This window comes from Gymnoscopelus microlampas, assembly GCF_963454915.1.
Source record: "Gymnoscopelus microlampas genome assembly, chromosome: 5".
In the NCBI taxonomy this organism is placed as follows: domain Eukaryota; kingdom Metazoa; phylum Chordata; class Actinopteri; order Myctophiformes; family Myctophidae; genus Gymnoscopelus; species Gymnoscopelus microlampas.
The window spans coordinates 10,832,469-10,855,806 of NC_139942.1; the positions used below are offsets into that span (position 1 = coordinate 10,832,469).

Here is a 23,338-nt window from a genome sequence, read left to right on the forward strand (position 1 = left end):
GACGCGTTGTGAGCTTGTAGATAGGCTATTTTCAGAGCACAACGGCGGAACACAACCAAACATAAAATGACTTTTGTCTTTTGGTTCTACTGGATCTCTTCTCCACTAGTAACATTTCAGTCATTGCTTAGTTTTTATTCAGTTTTCGTAAGTGAAAAAAAGGTTGTTTTTCGTCATAGTTTTAGTCGCTGAAATGAACGCTGGAGTGGGTGGAGAGATACCTGCATATGACGCTCTTCATCTGGCTGTCCTTCTCCTCCTGCTGGCGGCGGAGGCGCTCCTCACTGTCCTCCAGGCGACACTTGTACTCCAGCAGGAGCTTGTGCATCTGCTGCTCCTGGGCCAGGAGGCGCCGCTCGTACTCCTCCAGCCTCCTCCCCGACACGCGCAGGCGCTCCTTCAGCTTGCTGATCTCCTGCTCATACTGAGAGGAGAGGGGAGGAGAAGAGAAGGGAGGAGAGAGGAGAAGGAAGAGGGGAGGAAGAGGGGAAGAGGAGAGAGGGGGGAGGACATGGTGATAATAAGTAGTGTAGAAGGGGTTGTTCATTTGATTGATTGATTCGTCTGAATTTGTGGAATATGTAGTAGAAAAAGTATGTAAAACCATAAATGGATTAATAAAATAAAATAAATTGATTGATTGACAGGTGTGATCAGGTACCTTCTCAGTGGAGGTGTGTCCAGTGGGGGGCGTCTCCTCCTCCTCCTGGTATTGGCCGTTGCTAAGCACCCAGGCTGCCGTCCGCTCCACGGGCGACATGCTCACCGACTCCACCGGAGACTGCACCTGGAGGTCACAGGTCAAAGGTCACGCATGAGAGAGAGTGAGTGTGTGTGTGTATGTGTGTGTGTGTGTGTGTGTGTGTGAGAGAGAGAGAGTGTGAGTGACAGAGTGTGAGTGTGTGTATACCCTACCTGCTGCGTTGCCGGTTTGTTCCTAGCAGGTACAGGACTGTCCACAGCGGGCCGGGGTGCAGGCTGCGCGTGCGTGGGCGTCTGCACGGGCGTCTGCGCCGGCGTGTGCACGGGCGTGTGCGTTGGCGTGTGCGTGGGCGTGTGCGTGGGGGTGTGCGAGGTCGGCGTGTGCGCCGCCGGCTCCGTGTTGACGCTGCTGCAGTTGCTACGCAACGACGAGCTGTGAGGCAGCGACCTCTGGGTCCTGACCCCGCCCCCTGCTCCCGCTCCGCCTCCGGCCCCTCCCACCCTGACGATGTGGGCGGTGCCGGCGGCCGCCCCGCCCTGCCGCGCCACGGCCACGGCGGTCGGCGCGGCGACGACGGGGGCGGGTCTACGGCCGGGCGCGTTGGAGCCGCGGTCCTCGCTGTGCGCGGTGCTCCGCCTGCTGCCCGCCTCCTCCAGGCTGCTGTTGGACGCCACGCGGCATCCCGGCCGCCCGTCGTCCGAGTCGTTGTTGTTGCTGCTCTCCGTGCTCAGGTTCTCCGAGCTGGAGGCCGCGTCGTGGTCCGGTCGCCGCGGCAACAGCGAGGGATGCTGGTTGCTGAGGTGATAGACGGGGTTCTGGAAGGACAGCGGCTGGAGGCTGCAGCGATGAGAAGAGCGATACACTTTATATACAACAGGGGTCTTCAACAGTAAAGTAACTAAGTACATTTACTTAAGTACAATTTTGAGGTATGAACCCCAGCGGTTTCATCACACTGTCAGAGCTGCTATGTGGACTTCCCGTCTGCTATATAATTACAATATCACTGGTTCTCACACTTTCAATGACCACCATAACTCTGAGAGTCCAGTTGGAACCCCTCAAATCACTTTGAGAACCACCACTAACATGCATGCAATACCGTATGTCTGATTAAATTTGTGTATAAAAAATAAAATTATAATAAATTATATTGATTTAAAAAAATATATAAGAATCGTTAACTCATTAAGGCCCAGAGTGCCTTATGTGTTTTGGTGTTTTTCCACCAGTTGTTGCTGTTCGCCAACCCGTGATCACCATCTTAGTCCCTCAGAGCACAGAAGCAGCAAAACCATGTGATCACAAAAAAGCACCAAGTCGACCTTCGTAAAAGAAAAAAAAGATTTACTGCATTTGGGAAACATTCTGTATCTCGGCTCCTGTGTTTTACTATGTATTTTTGGCGAGACATGCTATTTTCAACAGCGTATAACAAGCGAACGGGAGGTCGCAATGACATGCTTTTATTCACGGAAGCACAGTGAAACCCTCTGTGATTAGTAACCATCAGGGGCGATCATACTGGAGATAAATATTCTGTGACTACTTGAAAAGGTAAGAAATTCAAAAAATCACTGGCAGTCTGGGCTTTATCTATTTACTCTGGGCAGTGGATGAGTTAAAGGGTTAATAATCATATCTTAATGGGTTAATAATCATGCTACTAAAGTATTCAATCAATAAAAAAAAAAAGCCCTACCTGCGTTGGTGATGCTGTTGGCTCAGAGAGGTGGGGGGCAGCGGCCGGCGGACCTGGGGGGCGCTCTGAGGCAGCACCTCCCTGACCGGAGGGGGCGCCTTGGCCGGGTGCAGCAAAGGCTGCGAAGGCGTGGAGTGGGTGGAGCTGGTGGAGTGGTGGTGGGCGGGCTGGTAGTTGAGGAGGTGGTGGTTGGAGTGGGGGGGCAGCGGGGGCCCGATGGAGGCCTGGGAGCCCCCCCTGCTGAGACGAGGAGGAGGGGGCTCGTGGAGAACCAGCGAGCCCTTGTGAGAGTGGGTGTCCTAGGAGAGGAGAGGAGACAGGGAGAAGAGAGGAGACAAGGAGAGGAGAGGAGACAGGGAGAGGAGAGGAGACAAGGAGAGGAGAGGAGACAAACAGAGGAAAGGAGACAAACAGAGGAGAGGAGGAGAGGAGAGGAGAGGTGACAAAGAGAGGAGAGGAGACAGGAATCTCGTCAACAAAGCCTGTAGCACGCACTGGAAAAAGTGTGCATGCCATTACTATTTTAACAAACCAACCAAATGTTCATCAGTCCCAAGAAAGAGGGATCTACCGCATCTAATAACAATCAAATACGTTTACTACTGATACAGGATTCAGGACTGATTAGACTTAACATTTTGGTTAATGAACTAGTACTGATGTCATCTTATTCAAACTTTCATCGATGGCTGAGGACATGGGTTCTCAACCTTTTCAGGCCGTGAGCCTCCAAGATAATCATATTTGAACTGGGGACCCCCCACCCTGATTAGCACTTGAAATGTAGGAGTTGAAGCATTACATTTTCGGTTCCACAGATAAATATTGTGAAAATAGCAGATCTACATGCTCACAACGCCTCGCATGTATGTATAGTTTGTTGATTACTTTTGATGCAGTAATGGTCTTTTTGAGGTATTAAAAAGGTCTTAAAAGTCCTTAAATTGTCACTTCACTGTCATTTGGGAGTGGGGACCCCCCCAAAAACACAAGTGGGGACCGCCCCACATGCTGAGAACCACTGGCTTAGGACAGTGCAGGTGACAGACAGGTAGGGGTGTTGGATAAAATCGATTCATGTAAAAATCACGATTCTTATTATCAACGATTCAAAATCAATTAACAATTTCCAAAAATCAATTTAAAAAAAAGGTTAAAGTTACAGGAGTTTTTACTATGGTGTTTGTGATATGAAATGCAAGCTTACCATAATCATAGTAAACATTATCATGTCTTCAGTCATTTAAAAAAAAAACCCTCACAGTTCAGCACAGCTGAGGTGTGTGTGTCACTGTCCAGCTGACGCTCGTTGACACTTTTAATGTTACTTGCATCAAAGCAATAGACGGATTTCCGCGCGACGTCATCACAGAGCAGAATGCGCAATCTGCGCATGCCCGGGTGAAAGGCGCGTTCGAAAATACAGCCCTGAGCGCATATTCCTCTCATGTTTACTAACAGGAAACCCGTCTATTACCGGTATGTTGTGTTTCTGCATCAAATAGATTAGAACTACACCTAATCTAAGACTCCATCAAAGCCAAGATTTTTTACACAACCCTCTCTGGTATTATATCATTTTTAGTTTGAGCTGCTGAAAATAACTAGAATACACTTGGTTGTTAGAAGTCCAGCTGAAAACAATATGCCTGAAATAATTTAGATAAAACTGATAGGGATTTTTTTTTAATGCATCTGTGTCACTTTAGATTTCTTTGGCTATTCAAAAATAGCAGATATACAAGCTCATAGCGCGGCACCGAGCGCGCTATGAGCTTGTATATCTGCTATTTTTGAAAAATCTTGATTTTTTTTTTTTTTTTTTCAAAAAACTGTTAGGATTTAGAAATCATTTTTAAGAATCGCCTCAGGTCTTAATGGGTTAATGACAATCGATTTTGAATCGAATCGTGACCCCAAGAATCGGAATCATGAGATCATGAGCCCTTACAGACAGCTGTGCCTTTACCTGCAGGTCCACCATGGACACGCTGCGTCCGTTGGGCAGGACGCCATCTTTGTCCTCCTGGTCGGACAGGCTCATGCTGTGGGCGGAGGTCTGGCCCAGCAGAGGGGCTCTGGTACCCATCCTCTGGACCGGAGACTTCACACTGACCCTGTCACTGTGTGAGACATGATGAGACAGGTTACACATACCTGTCTGTCTGTCTGTCTGTCTACCATGAGTGTGGCTACCATCAGACTGTTGAACGAGCGCAGAGCACCGCCTGTCATACTGTACATCAGTGGTTCTCAACCTTTTCAGGCCGTGACCCCTCAAAATAAATCATATTTGAACTGGGGACCCCCCAATTTTATTGGACTACGTTCCACAGATAAATATTGTGAAAATAGCAAATCTACAAGCTCACAACATCTCACGTTGCGAGGCGTTGTGGGCTATTCTCATTTTTAGCGGCGCTAGCCGCTCTATACCTGACTTTGTCAGGTATAGAGCGGATCCTGCTCTATACCTGACTTTGTCAGGTATAGAGCGGATCCTGCTCTATACCTGACTTTGTCCGTGTGCGTACGTCAACGTTCTGATTGGTCAGGTGCGTACGTCAACAAAGTGATTGGTCAAGCTTCACGTGACACGTGTCTATAAACACATTATAAACACATATCGATGACAAAATGTATCAAAAGCGCCGCTACCTTCACACAGGGTGTGATTTTTTTATTATTATTTGGCAGTTTGGCGAATGTTTTATATAGTATAGTTTGTTGATTACTTTTGATGCAGTAATGGTCCTTTTCTTTTTTTAAGGTGTTAAAAAGGTCTTAAAAGTCCTTAAAATGTCACTTCACTATCATCTGGGGACCCCCCCACCCCCAAAAAAAGAAAGAAAAATCATGTGGGAACCCGACCCACAGGTTGAGAACCACTGCTGTACATGACAGGACACAGGCCACACTACACAGCATTACTTCTCTGTATAGACTGTAAGGAGCGCTCCGTTGCTACTGTAAAACTGTTACCTATGTTCACATCACTGATATATGTCTGATACTGGATATGAGTGCTTCTCAAACTTTCAAATTTCAAGGACGACCCCCCCCCCATTAACTCTGACAGTGTACTTATGGAACCAAATGGACGCTCACTTTCCCGTGGCTCGAGTCACCTTCGGGCGACTCAGCGCCGTCCGAGTTATGTACCGAAAGGGACAGAATCGTAAATCATCGCAAAACTAAAAATGGCAGTTTGTATATAAAAAGATTTTCACCCACTTCATCACACCTGTAAACCTGTGATGTGACAATAAAGATGGTTCTGATTATTCATATGCTGTATCTGTCTGTCTACATGTCTGTCTATCTATCTACATGTCTGTCAGTCAGTCGGTCTGTCTACCTGTCGGTGGGTTCTTCAAAGATCCTGTGAAGTCCAGACGAGACGCTTCCGCTGATGTTGTGGGCGGAGCTGTGTTCCTGGAGCCGCGCGATTGGCTGGATGGGCGTGGCGGGGGCGGGGTTGGCCAGACAGCGAGTGATGTCGCCCAGTATCCGCGGCAACGGCCCCAGTTTGGCCACTGTCGCCTGGAGGAAGGAATTTTCACCCTGAGTGTGTGTGTGTGTGTGTGTGTGTGTGTGTGTGTGTGTGTGTGTGTGTGTGTGTGTGTGTGTAAATGAAGAATGCATGCAGTGATGATGAAAGGGGGCGGGGTGCAGGACAGCATAACCATGGCAACAGACAGGAAGGAGGGGCCAGAGGTGTGTGTGGAGGGAAGAAGAAAAAAAAACAAAAAACAGAAAGTTTGAGTTAAAAGAATGAAAATAAACCAACATGCTGCTGACTGCCATTCCAGAATCAAACACAGGGGGGACGCCATGCAACATACAGTGAGGACACCCCACTCACACACGCTCGTATGCATGCACGCATGCACACACACACGCACACACACACACAAATAAATATAAATCAGGTATAACTCTAACCTCTAAATGTCTAACTCTAACCTGAATGTTTTTCTAATTGTAAACCTGAGTCTGAAAATCATTTGTAATGATAAAACAACAATTTATCTTGTGAGCACCAGGAACATGGCGCTCACAATGTCTATTTGAGAGAGAGACAGTAAGAAAGATGAGGAGAGACAGGCGGTAGGAAAGCTGAGAGGGAGACAGTAAGAAAAATGAGAGACAGACAGTAGGACAGCTGAGAGGGAGACAGCGTAGGAGAGACAGATAGTAGGACAGCCAAGAGGGAGACGGAGTAGGAGAGGCAGACAGTGGGACAGCTGAGAGGGAGACAGTGTACGAGAGACAGACAGTAGGAAAGCTGAGAGGGAGACAGTGTAGGAAAGACAGACAGTAGGATCTGACTCCAGATCAGCTAGTGTGGGTCTTGAAAAGGTTTAAATTGACTGTTTTTTATCAGAATGACAGATTTAGACACACTTAACAGTAAGACAGTTAGAGGGGTATTTCATTTTAAAACACTTATGGGGTCATTTTAACATACACACCCTAGACAGTTTTTAAGTTTGATTCAATGTTTGATATTGAATCACCCCATCTATATCAACCCATTGAACTTCAAACTACATTTTACCCACGTTAGACTAATTGAAAACACATGCTTCTGCTTCTGGTGAGTGATATTGTCCTTCTAATGAATGTTAGACTCATTGAAAACACACATCCTGCTTCTGGTGACTGATATTGTCCTTCTAATGAATGTTAGACTCAATGAAAACACACGTCCCTGCTTCTGGTGACTGATATTGTCCTCGCCGAACTTTTGCCGGTTCAGCAAAGCTCTTCTGAAGCCGAATAAAGTTTGACGTCGGTTTCGAGTATAAGGCAGCCGTTGTGGGCGTGTGGGCGTGCATGCGTGCATGTGCACATGCTGGACAGAGACAGTCGGGGTGTTCATTTTGTTGGGGCGTTAGCTGGGGTGGGTGGGGTCATGCTGTGAGGAACAGCCTTTGCGGGGTTAGCATGGATGTTTGTGTGTAAACAACACACATACACACACATACATACACACACAGCCATACCTTGTCTAGCTGGGAGACGACCTCCCACAGCAGGTTGTGTAGGACAGACAGTTCTCGTCCTAGGTCGATGTAGCCCTCGAACCCGGGCGTGTTGGCCATCGTCTCGGGGTTGGAGATCTCCGTCAGGAAACGCATCATCCCTGCCCACTCGTGTTCCAGGAAGTCGTTCATGAACGCCATGTACTCCTCCTTGTTACCGAACCTGACCAGGGACAACATTCATGCTTTTGATTAGGGCTGGGAAATATATCGATATCACGATTATTTCAAACTTTTGCCTCGATTGTGATTCATTAACGTTTTAAATATATACAGTGGAAATAGCAGATCTCCAAGCTTGTAGATCTGTTATTTTTGAAGATTTTTTATGGGCGGCCATTTTCTCTATGATTTTAGTTAGTTTTGTAAACACACAAATCAGTTTCATCATCATTTTATTTTTCATTTCAGTTAACTCGAATGTTGTTTTTTCCCCCAATTTTAACCTCTAGTTATTCCCAGGGCCCACAAGTTCAAAACTTTTAATCCCTATCTGATCAGATCAGATTTGGATTTTGGAGTACAAAACCAAAAATCAGGATTGGGATGACTCTGATATCCCATCAGATCAGGAAATCCAATCCAAGCTGTAATCTGGATCAAATCTTCAAAAACATAGGACTTAGATCTGTGTGATCCCAAAAAAAAACGAGAGTGGGCCCATTGAATACGTGCTGCTATGGCGTAAGACCACCTTTTTCTTAACAACGCGCACGCGCCCACAGATGCACTAGCGTGCACGTGGGTGCCCGCTACACCAACTCAACTACTTATGCACCCGTAAACCTAACTAAAATTCATCTGACATCAAACAACAAATGAATAGTCCCATTTAATAATGCTGGTTGGGGTGTCTCTGTGCACATTCGCGTTCTTCCCGCACGCGTATTCGTGTATGTGACGTCATTAAAATAGCGTATGTCCCGGCTATAAATTCGGCACTATACAACACTGGTTATTTTGTTTTAGTTGACTATAATAAGCCTGCCACCTACTTGGCGAAGTTGGCAAGGTTCTGGATGACCTTGGCGATGAGGGTGAGAGTTCTGGAGGTCCGGTCGTCGGGGTACTCCTGCATGAGACCGAACAGCGAGGGAGACATGATGGCCGGACACAGGAACCTCAGGAAGAGAGACGCACTGATGAGACGCTTAGAGATGTCAGCCTGGTGACCACGAGTTACACACTGCTGTCTCCACGACGAAAACACCTCCTTTAACTCCCTGGGAAACACACTGAGGGAGAGGAGAGGAGAGGAGAGGAGAGGAGAGGAGAGGAGAGGAGAGGAGAGGAGAGGAGAGGAGAGGAGAGGAGAGGAGAGGAGAGGAGGTTATGGAGAGTGTAGTTCTTTTAAATGACCAGTAGAGGTCAGTCTCCTCACACAGATGAGCTTCAATAACAGAACTGGTATATTAATAACAGTATCTGTACATTCATAACAAAACAATAATTAAAGAAATACTTAAATATATAAATAAATGCTGATATTTATGTAGCGCTTTTCACATCGGATTGTGGGTAGTGAAGTATTTCTTCATGACGTGAATTAAACATGTTTTTTTCTTAAAACTAGATTGCATATAAATGTGTGGCTTTTGCAGGAGCATACAGCATAATTTTACAGTCTACATTGGAATGTTATGACATTATAGCTGATGATGAAATCCTCTACGAAGGAAAGGAATGGGATGTTTACTCCTGGAAACTCACTGTGGAGCAGGGGTCTTCAGCAAGGGGTCCGGGACCCCTAGGGGGTCCTCACGAGTAACTACAGGACTAACTACAGAACTTGTTTATTTATTTCATTATTTTTTTTTCATTAACCACTTAAACACTTCAACATCCCTATTCTGAGGAGAAGGCGAGGCGTTGTGAGCTTGTAGATCTGCTATTTTCGGCAATGAGGTTTGGTGTAGAGGGAAAAAAGAGCAGTTCAACTACAGAGCCAACGGTCAAGTTTACTAAGTATTGACAGTTTAATGTCTGAAAATGCACTTCTAACATGAATCAAAGATATTTGTGTAAACAAACAAAACAACATGAATTTACTGACTAATGACAGTGCTGTCAAACAGTCTACGAAGCTATCTATGAAATCTATAAAATACATATATTCAAAGATTTGCACACATTTTCCATGATTTTTCAAAACATAGCAGATCTACAAGCTGGTATATCTACTATTTTTGAATAGCCCAAAGAAATCTTAAAATGACACAGATGCGTTCCCGGTCTGAATGGATTCAAGCGTAGTTATGATGTTATTAAGGTGTGGTCCTACAGTCCTACCAGTAGGAGTTGATGACCTTGCAGAAGGCCAGTTCGCAGCACATCTTCAGGTTGCTCTGGTGCTCAGACAGGTCACTGCTGGAACATTTACCCGGATCCACCTCGCAGTTCTCATCTGACTCGTACAGAGCCTTGATGAACTCCCCTGTAGAGGGAGACAAGAGAGACACGCCCGTTACACCATGTTCTCAACCAGTTAAATATGGTTGACCGGAGTCCCTCAGGGCTCTGTGCTAGTGTCTTTTCCCGTTGTCCGTTATTGTGGGGAAAGCTTTTGCAGAAAATAGCCGATCGACAAGCTCACAACACAACGCGTTGTGAGCTTGTCGATCGGCTATTTTCTGCGAAAGCTTTCCCCACAATACGGATGCTGGGGTTCAAGTGGTTAATGAACTCTCCTGTAGGAAATACGTTATAAAAAACAATCATTTTGAATTAATGATTTTTATTTCCAAAACAGTTACTCGCTCATGTCACCATGGCTCAGCCATAACCATAAAAGGAGTTCCCAATGCAGCTACGACCAAATATGGACCTCAATATGTCGTCATGGCATCAGGCGCAAACAAATCACTCAGCTCCATATAGAGCATCGCAGTTGCGCAGAATCCGGGTGCCGGAAGTAAATACTCAATGCATTTTTCCCATTGACTTTTCCAAAAATATTTATATCAATGAATTTAAGCCTAGAATCAAGCCATCCAGGATTCTGGTGAATCATGACCATAAAACCTTTTTTTCTGTGATTTTTTAAATTTTATATTTAATGATATGATATACTATGTTTAATAAATACCCTTTGTTTTGCCGTTTTCAAAAATGTTTTTTCACAGAATCAAACGTTTTATGGTCATGATTCACCAGCATCCTGGATAGCTTGATTCTAGGCTTAAATTAATTTATATATAAATATTTTCGGAAAAGTCAATGGGAAAAATGCATTGAGTATTTACTTCCGGCAACTGGGAGTGGGCGGGAACTGCGAAGCTCTATATATAGGCACAAAGGAGGGCATGCCCATATATGGGCATATACTGATGACATCAGGGTTCTCCATATGTGGGCATATCAGTGGCGGTGCAACGTAGGAGTGACGGATCCACAGATCCGAACCGCTATGCCCATGTATGGTCACTTCAAAACAAATGCAAAAATAGCAAATCTACAAATTAGCCGTAGATTAGCTATGTTTGCTACTTTTTCGTGACACTGTACTATGACAAAACTAACATAAAAATATGGAGATACGAGGTTTCTGCCTGACAGCAACAGCATGTAGCATAGGGTGTTCGTCACATTGCGACTGCTATATTAGTGAGCTGTAGTTACTCACCCAGAGCGTCGTGAAGGTATTTCTGTCCCACCAGTTTGAGGTACTCCTCGATGGCCTTGGTGGCCAACGTGTTTTCTCTGAAGATGAGAACGTCATGGTCCGCACAGCGGTCCACCTCCGCCATCACCAAGTCTGTCAGGAAGTCCTGGAGAGGAGAGGAGAGGAGAGGAGAGGAGAGGAGAGGAGAGGAGAGGAGAGTCATTAAAGCTATTGTTTGCTGAGTTAGACTAGATGGATCTGTATTGGTCTCACGGGGGAATGCGTGCTTTGGCAAGCCCGTTTTAACATTTAATCGAACCACACACTCCTATCTGTTAGGCCTGTCAAAAAAAATCGATTCATGAATAAATCGCGATTCTTAATGCCACGATTTTAAAAATCGATTCAAAATATTAAAATCGATATTTTTTAATTTCTTTTTTATAAGTTAGTACCTTTTTCACTGGCAATTTGTCTGAAATCAATGTCAGAAAGACTGCCTGACATGATCTGGCTGCATTGAAGTGTATGATTCAACTTTTCATGGTTTATATTATATCAAAATGTTCTAGTATAATTAAAGCAAAGTGATTTGGGGTAGAAAATCGCAATAAATCGCAGAATCGAATATCAATTAATCGCAGAATCGCAATTTTAATCGAATCGGCACCCTAGAAAATCGCAATAAATCGCAGAATCGAATCGAATATCAATTAATCGCAGAATCGCAATTTTAATCGAATCGGCACCCTAGGAATCGATTTTGAATCGAATCGTGAGGTAAGTGAATCGTGACACCCCTACTATCTGTAATTATATTGTAGATATCCATAATCATATTTCTCCTAGTTACAATTGTATACTCAGTCATAAGTCATAATGGTAAGATATCCATAATAACAATCTCAAAAGCAGTATAAACTGACCTGTATAACCAGTATAATGCAGTATAAACCAGTATAATGCAGTATAAACAGACCTGTATAAAACCAGTATAAACCAGTACAAACCAGTTTAATGCAGTATAAACCAGTATAAACTGACCTGTATAAACCAGTATAATGCCGTATAAACTAACCTTTGCTCGTCCAGTGCTCTGCAGTATGTGGACCAGAGCACAGGCCATCTCCTCTTTGTTCTTGACACTGATGACAGGCTCCAGGACAGAACACAACATGGTGTAGTTGTTGGTGATAAACTCTGCAAACTCCTTGTACTGTTCCATAGGCAGGATGGAGATGGTCTGGAAGCGACACTTAATGCGGATAGAAGGCCCTCCACCTGCAATGATGATGATGATGATGATGGTAATAATAATTATAATAATAATACCAACACTGACTGAAGGCAGCTAAAGTTGCGACTTCTTAATGTTGGTTATCATAACCTTAATAATTACTGTTGCTTGGTTTTCTTGACCACAATGTTAAAATGTAAATTACATTTAAGTTAGTTTCAATGTATATATTGGTTTAACTGTGATCCTAGTTTACTGAGGCACTACTATGTCTGCATCTGATGTACTGTATGTGATAATCTTGCTTATTGTAAGACACTCTGAATAAGAGCATCTTCTAAATACCTAAATTGTTAATTGTTATAATAACCAACATTAAGGAGATTTACAAGCAAGGAGTATAAAACACAGTGGACGTGCTGCATCAAAGTGTATCCCGTGTATCGCCAGATGCTTCATTCAATTTGACACGTTCCCCCTTGTACATGTTTTATGTCTTGGTGTTGAAATCATTTTGAGTGGAATGCACTCCGCTTGAACCCTAGCATCCCTATCCTGGGGGGGAACATTCGCCGAAAATAGCCGATCTACAAGCTCAAAAGAGCAGATCTTACCAGCACTCAACTTTCCAACCAGCTCTTCACTTTCATGATACATTGAGAGCTGCTAACTCCACTATTTTCAATATAAAAATAATAGGGATACATTAAGATTAAGTTTTCAATAGGCTCTATGCACAGCAGCCATATTATCACTTCCTTCACAGGTGTTACTAATGATACTAATGAAGGCTCTGTTCCATTTAGTGTAGCACAGTGGTTTCCACGACCCCCATAACTCTGAGAGTGTACAAATGTAACCAAATGGACCCTTACGGGTCCATTTCGTTCCATTTGTACACTCTCAGAGTTACACACCCCGTAAGGGGACATTTGGAAGCCCATGAGGGTCCCTGGACCCCAACTGTAGACCCACTGGTGTAGCAGAGTGTTTCCAGTTTCCAGTGAGCCAACATGCACAACATCAGCACCCTGACTCTGTTTGACCAGAATGGAACAGAGCCTTCATTAGTATCACCTGTGAATGTCTTCATAATATGGCTGCTGTGAATAGAGCCTATTATAACCCTGAATCCAATCCTAGAGGGGGCGGGGTTAACCTTTGACCCTCACCTTTGACCTTGCTGGTGGTGGGCGTGCTCACTGGGTACCATTTCTCCACGAACTGTCGTCCCGTCACCCCGGCGACGGGGATGTTGACCAATCCCACGTAGTTGTTCTTGTCCTTCTTCTTCTTCTTGTCGCTGTTGAGATTCAAGAACTAAGAATCAGGATTCAATATTCAAGAATCAAGGAGGTTTATAGGTCTCTACAAATCGGTGTGGAGAGTACAGTAACAAGGTACATTTATTTGAGTAAATTTTTTGCGTACCTGTACTTTATTAGCATTTATATTTGTGGATACTTATGCCTTTCACTGCACCACATTTTAAGGTCAAATCATGTACTTTTGACTCCACTATATTTCTTTCTAGGGAAAAAGCACATGAATTAAAGACGTAACGAAATGAAAAATATGTTTTTCACACTTTTAGAGCATATCCGTGGTCATAATATAGGCATAGTGTACCATTTTTGTGTATTCTTATGTCAAAAGTCCCTAAAAGTCGAATTTTAATTACTTCCTGTCAAAAGAAGACTTACTGTGTGATGCCATAGGCAGGCCATATGTCTATAAATCTTGATTTCATTCACCTGTGATTCCCATAGCTGCATGTTCCTCTAAACACACCTGTTTTTAATTGAATCTCATTCAATAGACGGCGTATTATTGGTTATAAATAGTACACTAAAATATGAATCCGAAAACATTTTAGGTTAGAAATAAGCAATGCAGTTGCTTCACACTGCTCCCCTCTCTCTCCGTCCGACTGCACGAGCTACATGCTACAGACATTAGCCTTCTCTGGCTGCAGGAAATCCCATAGCCGGAGAGGACGGGAGACTGCGATTGGTTGACACATGAGCATTCCGTTTCAGACTGATCCTTCAAAATAAAAAGGAGCAAAAAAGACATTTCACCAGGTCTTTAACCACGTAAGTCCCATTTCAAACATATAGGAGCCACAGCGTGAATCACATTGTGATTAACTAAATCTAAACTGACATATGTCAAAAGAAATCTATTGTGCAGATGGCCTGGCAGTTTGAGAGACCTCATTGTGTATTCTACGATGTCATCAAGCAACAACATCACAATGTCAAGGTCATAACCATGTCCTCTAAAAGAAATGGACAAATAAACAAAATTGTCATTTAGCAACTCAAAGTCCACAAGTTATTTGTCAACACTGTTGAAACAGAAACAGAGCGTGTCCTGTGTAGGAGGATGCATCTGATCAATTTACCATATTAGGAAGATCAGCAAACTTGATTGGACAACCAAAACCATCAGCTTCGGGGATTGGTCTAACTTTGTTTGACATTTGTGCCGCTGAACCTATATAACCAATAGACCAATAGAAGCAATTAAACTCTTTTAATTTTCCAGAGTGAAAATTCTATTTTGTCGACAGTGCTGCCGCTGTGAGAGATGTTCTACTGGGCGGTGCAACTGAACGGACCTTTGAGACGCCATCATGCGGCTGTGGCGGTGCGACACAAGGTGTACTCCTTTGGACCGACCGGTTGCAATGGGACTCGCATGCACAACCAGGACCAGATTGAGGTGTACGTTTTCAACACGGTGCCTTTACGCTGGAGGAAGTTGTCCCCAGTGACAGCTGGAAGAGGAGAACGTTCCGTTGAGGTTCCCTCTAGGCGCAGTGGCCACACAGCTGTGCTGATAGAAGATAACGTTTACATCTGGGGAGGGTATCCACACGGCACCGTGCTTTATGCATTTGACGTCGACGACCACAAATGGTTCAAACCCAAGATTTCTGGGACCGTTCCAGAGGAGATGAAGAACCACTCTGCCTGTGTCTTGGGGACGGTCATGTATATATATGGACGTAATGAATGGTGGAGATGGTGTAATGACATGTACAAGTTGGACACCACCACCATGGTCTGGGCTTTAATTAACACCGGAGGCACCAAGCCATCTGCTTCAATAAGTCACTCTGCCACCATCATCGGGACAAAGATGTTTGTATTTGGGGGCCGATGGCCGGACAACACCCTCAGCGCGTTTGACACAGAGACCCACTGCTGGCTGAACACGCCTTCTGCACAGTTTCCTCCAGTAATAGGAACGGGTTATTCAGCCTTTGCTTATAATGGGGAGCTGTACATATATGGAGGTTACGATCATACTGATAATGTAGGAGTATTGTGGAAATATAATCCAGAGACCTTCTCCTGGAAGAGGGTTCAGCCCAAGGGGAAAGGCCCGCCTTCAATGATGGATAGGATGTGCTGTTGCATGGTGGGAGATCAGATCATCCTCCTTGGAGGAATGAGCGAGCATGATGACCTGTACATCTTAGACTTAAACCCTAGTCTGAAGATGTTATGCAAGCTAGCAGTTATTCAGTACCATCTGGAGCAGTCTGAACTCCCACGCAACCTCAGGTGGGAACTGGCTGACAAGAAACAAGACTGGCTCCAATAACGCCGTGGCTTCACCACCGCCACCGACTTCAGGGCGATCCAAATTTGGATATAGTTGCCAGTGTTGCCAGATTCTGTGAGAGAAACAAGCAACCAGGTCTAGGAAAACCAGCCCAAAAGAAGCAACTATGGCCCACATGAGTACTTTAGCATGTACAGCAGCTATTTGAAAAAAGAAGACCTACAAGCTCACAACGCGTCGCGATGCGACACGTCGTGAGCTTGTAGATTGGCTATTTTCAAATACAATCTTGCGGGGAAATTATAATAAGCAGATCTGGCAACCCTGATAGTTGGTGCTCCAGCGGTTTTGCGAGACTAGCTTCGGACTAATCTCCCAATGTGTTCTTCTAATGTGTTCCCACTGGAAATACACACAAATCGATCACTTACTTCAAACAAATGTGCTGAAGAGGGTTTTACATGTTCAATATTGTGTAATTGAGCAACTCTCGTAAGTACGCTAGCAAAAAGCTTGTCGTCTATAACATCCATGTTCCATGGGAGAAATGTTGTTAGTGTTCCTTGGGAGAAATGTTGCTAGTGGGAATGAAAACATAGGCGCCCGCCATCGGAAGAGGAGGGCTGACCAAACGGGCCAACATCCTGTTATCAACATTCTAATGGGCGGTCCCCCTAGAGTCAAACTCTTTGACGATGGGTTCCAAGATTGGCTTCAGACAGACCGACAGACAGACAGACAGACAGTCAGTCAGAGTCACGCCATTAAAAGACATACAAAGATGAAATATGGAAGCGATACAAGCCACAACACACCTACACAGACTGTGTACACAACGCACTCATATGGCTCAAATGCTCTCAGGCAGGATGCCATCTGTGCCATCACTAGTTGTTGATGTGTGACTGACTGATTTGTATACTTTTGTCTATACTTTTTTCTAATAAAAGTATATTTTCCTAAATCTGGAGACAATTCTTATGTAAACTATACAGATTATTACTGTGCACATGTACTATATAAGATATAAGACTTTGTGTCCGAGCATAAATATGCATTTTGAGAACCCAAAATGTTTCCGCATGCGCGCTACGCATCGCATTCCTCCCCCACACCTTCAGCTTCTGGCTACGGGAAACACTGGTAATTATTATTTAGTCCCAAGCTGTTGTTAATACTATTCATTGGTTCAATACACAGACTAGTTCACATTCACAAAAATGTGAAATATATTCACGTACAAATATTAGCGATAATGGATGTGAAAAATATTCACACAGACAGACCCTTTTGTAGATGTCTCACCATACTGTAGAAATATGAGATAAACTAATAGTGAAAATATCTACAAGCTCAAGCTTGTAGCTCAGCTACTTTTGTGGGACAAAGCACTTATCGTTGCCGTCGGAAAGAAACCTTGTATCTCCATATTTCAACTTTTTATTGTTTTTTTTGTGTGAATGATTCTAAACAATAGTAACAGTTACCTGTCGCGGTAGACGTGCACGGTGACGCTGCGCACGGCCGGCAGGCCGCAGAAGTCGAAGTGCTCTCCCCAGAACAGACAGTCGTGGCGAGGCTTGCTGGTGGTGCGAGCGAACAGCACGTCGTCCAAGCACAGCTCACAGAAGTACTTCTTCTTCGGCGGCAGGTCCTTCGCCTCGATGATCCACAGACGGAGCATGTTCTCCGACCGGCGACAATTATCCTGATATGAGAGAGAGAGAGGGAGAGAGACAGAGAGAGAATCAGACAGATATAAACCACTTTTTTTTTTTTTACCTCTTTTTCTTCCAATTTAGTCGTAATGCCAATTGATTCGTCCCCACACACCTGCCCATAGGGCAGGAGCCTATCTCCTGTTTCTGTAGTGTGAGGTACATCCGCTGGACATGGCGCTAGTATGTCGCAGGTACTTACCTCCAGTCCAACACTTCATGCTGAGTGCAAAGCAGGGAGAGTCCCATTTTTATAGTCTTTGCATGACCCAACCTCCCAATCTCAGGATGGACACTCTAACCACAAGACCACTGAGTTGGTTTTGGCTTACACACACACACACACACACACACACACACACACACACACACACACACACACACACACACACACACACACACACACACACACACACACACACACACACACACACACACAGTATACATACAGAGTCTGTTGCTAAGCAACAGATGCTGATGTATTTAACAGCAATACAGCTCATTTGCAGTGAACAGAAATGGAGAGACAGAGAGAGAGAGGGATGATGCTTAAATGTCACCTTGTTTGGTTGAACAGTTCGTCTCAGGTTCTCCATCCATTTGTCTCTCTCTGACGCTGAAGCACAACTGAAGCACTTACTGCCTCCTGAGTGCGTCACCTACACACACACACACACACACACACACACACACACACACACACACACACACACACACACACACACACACACACACACACACACACACACACACACACACACACACACACACACACACACACACACACACACACACACTTTTATCAACCATACAAGCTACAAATTATGTACTTTCTTTCCAATTTGATCTCATTTATATTGAAACATAACATTTACATAACATAAACGTATCATATTGAGAAACAGCAAGAAAAGGCCCTGGATGGCGTCTACGTAGACACACAGTGCAACGCGATGCGACACATTGTGAGCTTGTAGATCTGCTATTTTCAAAATATTTTCATGCATTTGAAAACTTGTGAAATGGGACATTCTGCATAATGAGTACTTTCTACTTTTGGTACTTTAAGTACATTTTGCTACCAATACTTTTGTACTTTTACTCAAGTACATTTTGAATTCCGTACTTTTTGCTTGTAACAGAGCATGTCTACATTGCAGTATTGATACTTTTACTTCAGTAAAACATTTGAGTACATGTGTGCGTGCATACCTCAAAGCAGTAGTCCTGTCCCAGTATGCTGCTGTGCAGAGGTTTAATGTAAATATCCTCCTCCATGTTCAGGTCCAGCGCCTCCACGGCGCTGCCTGGCGACAGGAGAGACTCATGGGAGCTGGACTCCTTCAGCTTGGGCAGCGCCCGCGACCTGGAAGACACGCATACAAGGATTCGTGTTCACACGAGATACAGTTTACAGGGCAAGAGAAAGTACTGTAGATCAGTGGTTCTCAAAACTGTGGTTCGGGACCCCCAGAGGGGTCCCTAAATGTTTTTTTTTATGATTTACTTAACCCATTAAGACCTGAGGCGATTCTTAAAAATGTTTTCTAACACTTTTTTGAAAAAAATATAAAAACGTTTTTTTTTTCAATATTTTTCAAAAATAGCAGATCTACAAGCTCATAGCGCTCTCGGTGCCGCGCTATGAGCTTGTATATCTGCTATTTTTGAATAGCCAAAGACATCTAAAGTGACACAGATGCGTTCCAGGTCTTAATGGGTTTGTCTACTTAAACAGTAGAAAAACCAACATACAGTACAAGTGTATACAGGGTATCTGCACAATTCTAAAGTGACAATTTAAGGACTTTTAAGGGCTTTTTAATACCTCTAAAATAAAATAAAATAAAGAAAAGATAAAATAAGACCATTAGTGCGTCTAAAGTAATCAACAAACTATACTTTATAACAATGGTCAAACAGCAAAAATGTATTAAAATAGCCAATCTCCAAGCTCACAACGCCTCGCGTTACGAGCCTGGAGATTGGCTGTTTTCACAATATTTAAACGTGGAACGAGTAAACAAAATAACTGCTACAAGACAGGGACAATATACAACAGTATACACCCATCAACAGTGCTTGCATCATGCAGGACAAAAGAAATGTGAATACAGACTGTAACCATGTCAGATAGTGTCCTTACAGTAACAAACCGATAATTAGTCTATTGAACGAGCAGAGCGACATGCGTGTGTCTCGTTATAAATCGTTTTTTTATGGAAAAACGACTGACTAAGTCTACAGCAGTAGTTCTCAAAGGACCGGGGGTCCTTGAGGGGGTTCCAGGGGCTCTCCAGCCAAATTAATAGTTAGAAACCAAATTGACAGTTATGGGTCTGTCACTCTGAGAGTGTACAAATGGGGGTGTGAGTTAGGGCTGTCAAACGAATATTCGATATTCAAATATTTATTCAAATATTGGGAAAATATGTGTATTCGAATATGAAAATTAATATTCGAATTTAAAAAAACGTTCTTTGTTGTTATTTTTTTATGTTTATTTGACAGGGACAATACAAAAAACAATGTATGAAGTTATAAAAACAAACAAAATATATGTTTTATTGGATCCAAGCACTCGATACACTGTTTTTTGTACTGTTTCTGTCAACAAAAAAATATATATAAAATAATAATAATATTCGAATATATTCGAATATCTGCACAATTTTAAGACCAATATTCGAATATAATTTCTGAGGAAAGTTGACAGCCCTAGTGTGAGTGGTTGTCCATGGTAGCGTCCAGAAAGCATTTTACGAGCGGGGGAGAGCCTTGAATATCGTCTCTTGTCCGTGTGGAAACCATGTCCAAAACTGTTACTTTTCACAATTCAAATTCAAAGGTAGCAAAAGTAGCAGATCGACGAGCTCGGAAGAGCTTATGAATCTGCTTTTGTGTGAGGCTGTAGTATGATCAAGTGGGGCGTTCATTTACGAAAAAAACACCAAAAGTTAAAATATGGAGATAAGAGGTTTCTGCCCGACAGCAACGATGTCATGTCCAGAACACTCGTTACTAAGCTCACTAATGGCTCTAAGGAACTAAGTGAACTGTGCAGTGTAAACATGTTTCACAGGTTCTGGATTTGTGCTCACAACCTAATGTGGGCCTTGCTCAGGTGCCGGTACTAATATAAGCCCACGGTTCTGGGAATCTCACAACATGTACTTTCACATGTTTTTTCTAAAACAGCTCACATGCTCACAGTGCGTTGTGATGTGATCGGCTATTTAACAATAATAAATAACAACACAAAACACATACACGCACAAAGCAGTTTGATTGACCTGCATCGTCGTGATGGATAGGCAGATCGTGTAATGAATGAAAACAAGAGAGAGGAGGAGAGGAGAGGAGAGGGCAGGAGAGGGGAGAGGAGAGAAGAGTAGAGGAGAGGAGGTGATACCTACGATAAACAACCACACAGCCAGGATACAGCACCTCCTCCCCACAGCATCTCAACCCGGCATCTTCACCTCCTCCTGCTACTCCTCCTGTCCTCCACCCCTCCTCCTCCTCCTCCTCCTCCCTGTCCTCTCCTCATCCCTCTCTCACTTCCTCTTAAGCATGAGGAGCATCAAACTCAGAGCCTCCTCCCAGCTGATAAAAAAAACAACATCCTGGAACCGACCAATGGCGTCAGGCCCCAGAGGGCGTCGCCATAGTGACGCCCCCCCCCCCCCCCCCCCCCCCCCGGAGGGAGAGGCAGCAGAGTGACGCAGGGTGACACCCCGAGTCAGGTGACGGGGGTGACACAGCAGGGAGACACACAGCAGGGACACACGCCCACACACACACACACACACACACACTCTAATGGAAAAAGTACTCAAATGTTTTACTTAAGTAAAAGTATCAATACTGCAATGTAGAAGTACTCTGTTACAAAAGTCCGGAATTCAAAATGTACTTGAATTCGACATGCTGTGAACTTGTAGATCGTCTATTTTCAAATAGCCTGGGGATAAAATAGGGCTAAAGTGATTAATGTATGTTTTATAATGAATAATTTATTATCTGCAAAGTAAGGTAACTGAAGTTTTCAAATAATTGTAGTGGAGTAAAAGTACAATATTTGCCTCTGAGATGTTGTGGAGTAGAAGTAAAAGTATAGACAATTGGAAATGCTCCAGTAAAGTAAAAGGACCTCAAAATTGTACTTAAGTAGAGTACTTTAGTAAATGTACTTAGTTACTTTCCACCACTGACACACACAAGCACACACACACACCAGGTAACCCCTTAAGCAGTGGTTTTCAACCCTTTTCATATCAAGGTCCATTATTTATTTGGCATTTGGGCCACGGATTCATCACCGTTTGATGAGATTTAGACTCTCAGACCCAAAACTTATATATTTTGTTAGCATTGGATAAGATTTTGTGGAGAAGAATTCCATGCTGTATTGATGTTGGTACCAATAGGAGAGATAACAGGCAAACGTTGATCAAAATAACAATTCTTATACATTCTCTAATTGTGTAGACTTTTGTAAATTAAGTAATGCAGATGTTTAACAATAATTTAACTCTTGAGAGCGTAAAATGAAACCAAATGGACCCGTAAGGGTCCATTTGGTTGCCAACTCACCATCGTTTCGCTGGGGACCACCCGGAACCCCCTCAAGGACCACAGGTGGTCCCCGGACCACTGGTTGAGAACCACTGCCCTAAAGCCTAACCCCTAAATGTCCAACCCTAACCCTAACACCACCAGTCATCTCTCTATAATTGTAAACCAAACTCTGAACATAATTTTTAACCATAAAACAACAATTTCTCATGTGAGGACCAGGACAATTGTCTCAAATTCTGCTATATACTTGCGGGGGACATTTGGCCCCCACAAGTATAGTAACACAAGTAAACATACAAACACAAGCACGCATAAACACAAGCATGCGCACACCTGCACGCACACCAGTGGTAGAAGTAGTACCGGTACTCAGATTTTTTCTTTTTTTTTTCTTACATAAGACAAGTAAAAGTGGCAATACCACAATGTAGAAATACTCTGTTATGAGTAAAAGTCCTGTATTCAAAATGTTACTCGAGTTAAGAGCACTGGCATAAAAATGTACTTCAAGTGCCAAAAAGTAACGCACTAATTATGCAGAAGTCTTCCTTGGCTCCAAAATCAATTGCTTCAGTTTTGTCTTTGTTTAGATATTGAACAGCAGAATGGATTCTTGCAGAACTAGACATTCTTTTTGGCCGCTAAGATGTGTAATTAGCTATTAGACACAAAGTAGTCCCTGTCCTTTAAAGTATGATTCAACACAGTGCTCTGCCAGAAAGTCCCACCCAGTTTTCCAGTCCGTCTAGTAGCATGTTGTGGTCGAGCGTGTCAAATGCAGCACTGAGGTCTAGTGATACTAAGACTGAAATTCTACCACCGTCTGTCGTTAACCCATTTAGACCGGGAACGCATCTGTGTAATTTTTAGATAGCGCGGCACCGAGTGCCGCGCTATGAGCCTGTAGATCTGCTATTTTCTGAAAAATCGTGAAAATGTGTGCAAATCTTTGAATAGTATTATTTTCTTAATAAAAATCAAAATAAAAACATTTTTTTTTTAAAGAACTGTTAGGATTTTTTAAAGACATTTGTAGAATCGGCCTCAGGTCTAAATGGGTTAAGTGGATGTCATTGAAGACTTCAACAAGAGCAGTCTGGGTGCTGTGGTGTGGTCCAAATCCTGACTGGAAGATATCAAAGCCATTGTTTAGTGCCAAGACGTTGCTCAGT

General features: G+C 43.6%; 1 protein-coding gene across 9 annotated transcripts in view; it reads right to left on the reverse strand.

Annotated features, from left to right (window-relative positions):
* rasal2 (RAS protein activator like 2) overlaps positions 1–23,338 on the reverse strand; it is a 118,953-nt gene that overhangs the window by 8,496 nt on the left and 87,119 nt on the right. For 7 of the 9 annotated variants that reach the window (XM_084056516.1, XM_084056513.1, XM_084056512.1 and 4 more), the window contains 15 exons: positions 18,798–18,951; positions 18,146–18,244; positions 17,355–17,575; positions 13,464–13,594; positions 12,133–12,335; positions 11,076–11,220; positions 9,743–9,887; positions 8,449–8,688; positions 7,415–7,616; positions 5,764–5,969; positions 4,375–4,528; positions 2,406–2,704; positions 916–1,540; positions 662–787; positions 222–424 (listed from right to left, as the gene is read on the reverse strand). In XM_084056516.1, the coding sequence (XP_083912642.1) occupies positions 222–424; positions 662–787; positions 916–1,540; positions 2,406–2,704; positions 4,375–4,528; positions 5,764–5,969; positions 7,415–7,616; positions 8,449–8,688; positions 9,743–9,887; positions 11,076–11,220; positions 12,133–12,335; positions 13,464–13,594; positions 17,355–17,575; positions 18,146–18,244; positions 18,798–18,951 (3,153 nt within the window). The remainder of the gene's footprint in view (positions 1–221; positions 425–661; positions 788–915; positions 1,541–2,405; positions 2,705–4,374; positions 4,529–5,763; positions 5,970–7,414; positions 7,617–8,448; positions 8,689–9,742; positions 9,888–11,075; positions 11,221–12,132; positions 12,336–13,463; positions 13,595–17,354; positions 17,576–18,145; positions 18,245–18,797; positions 18,952–23,338) is intronic. The other 2 variants (XM_084056515.1, XM_084056514.1) reach the window with 1 other exon arrangement.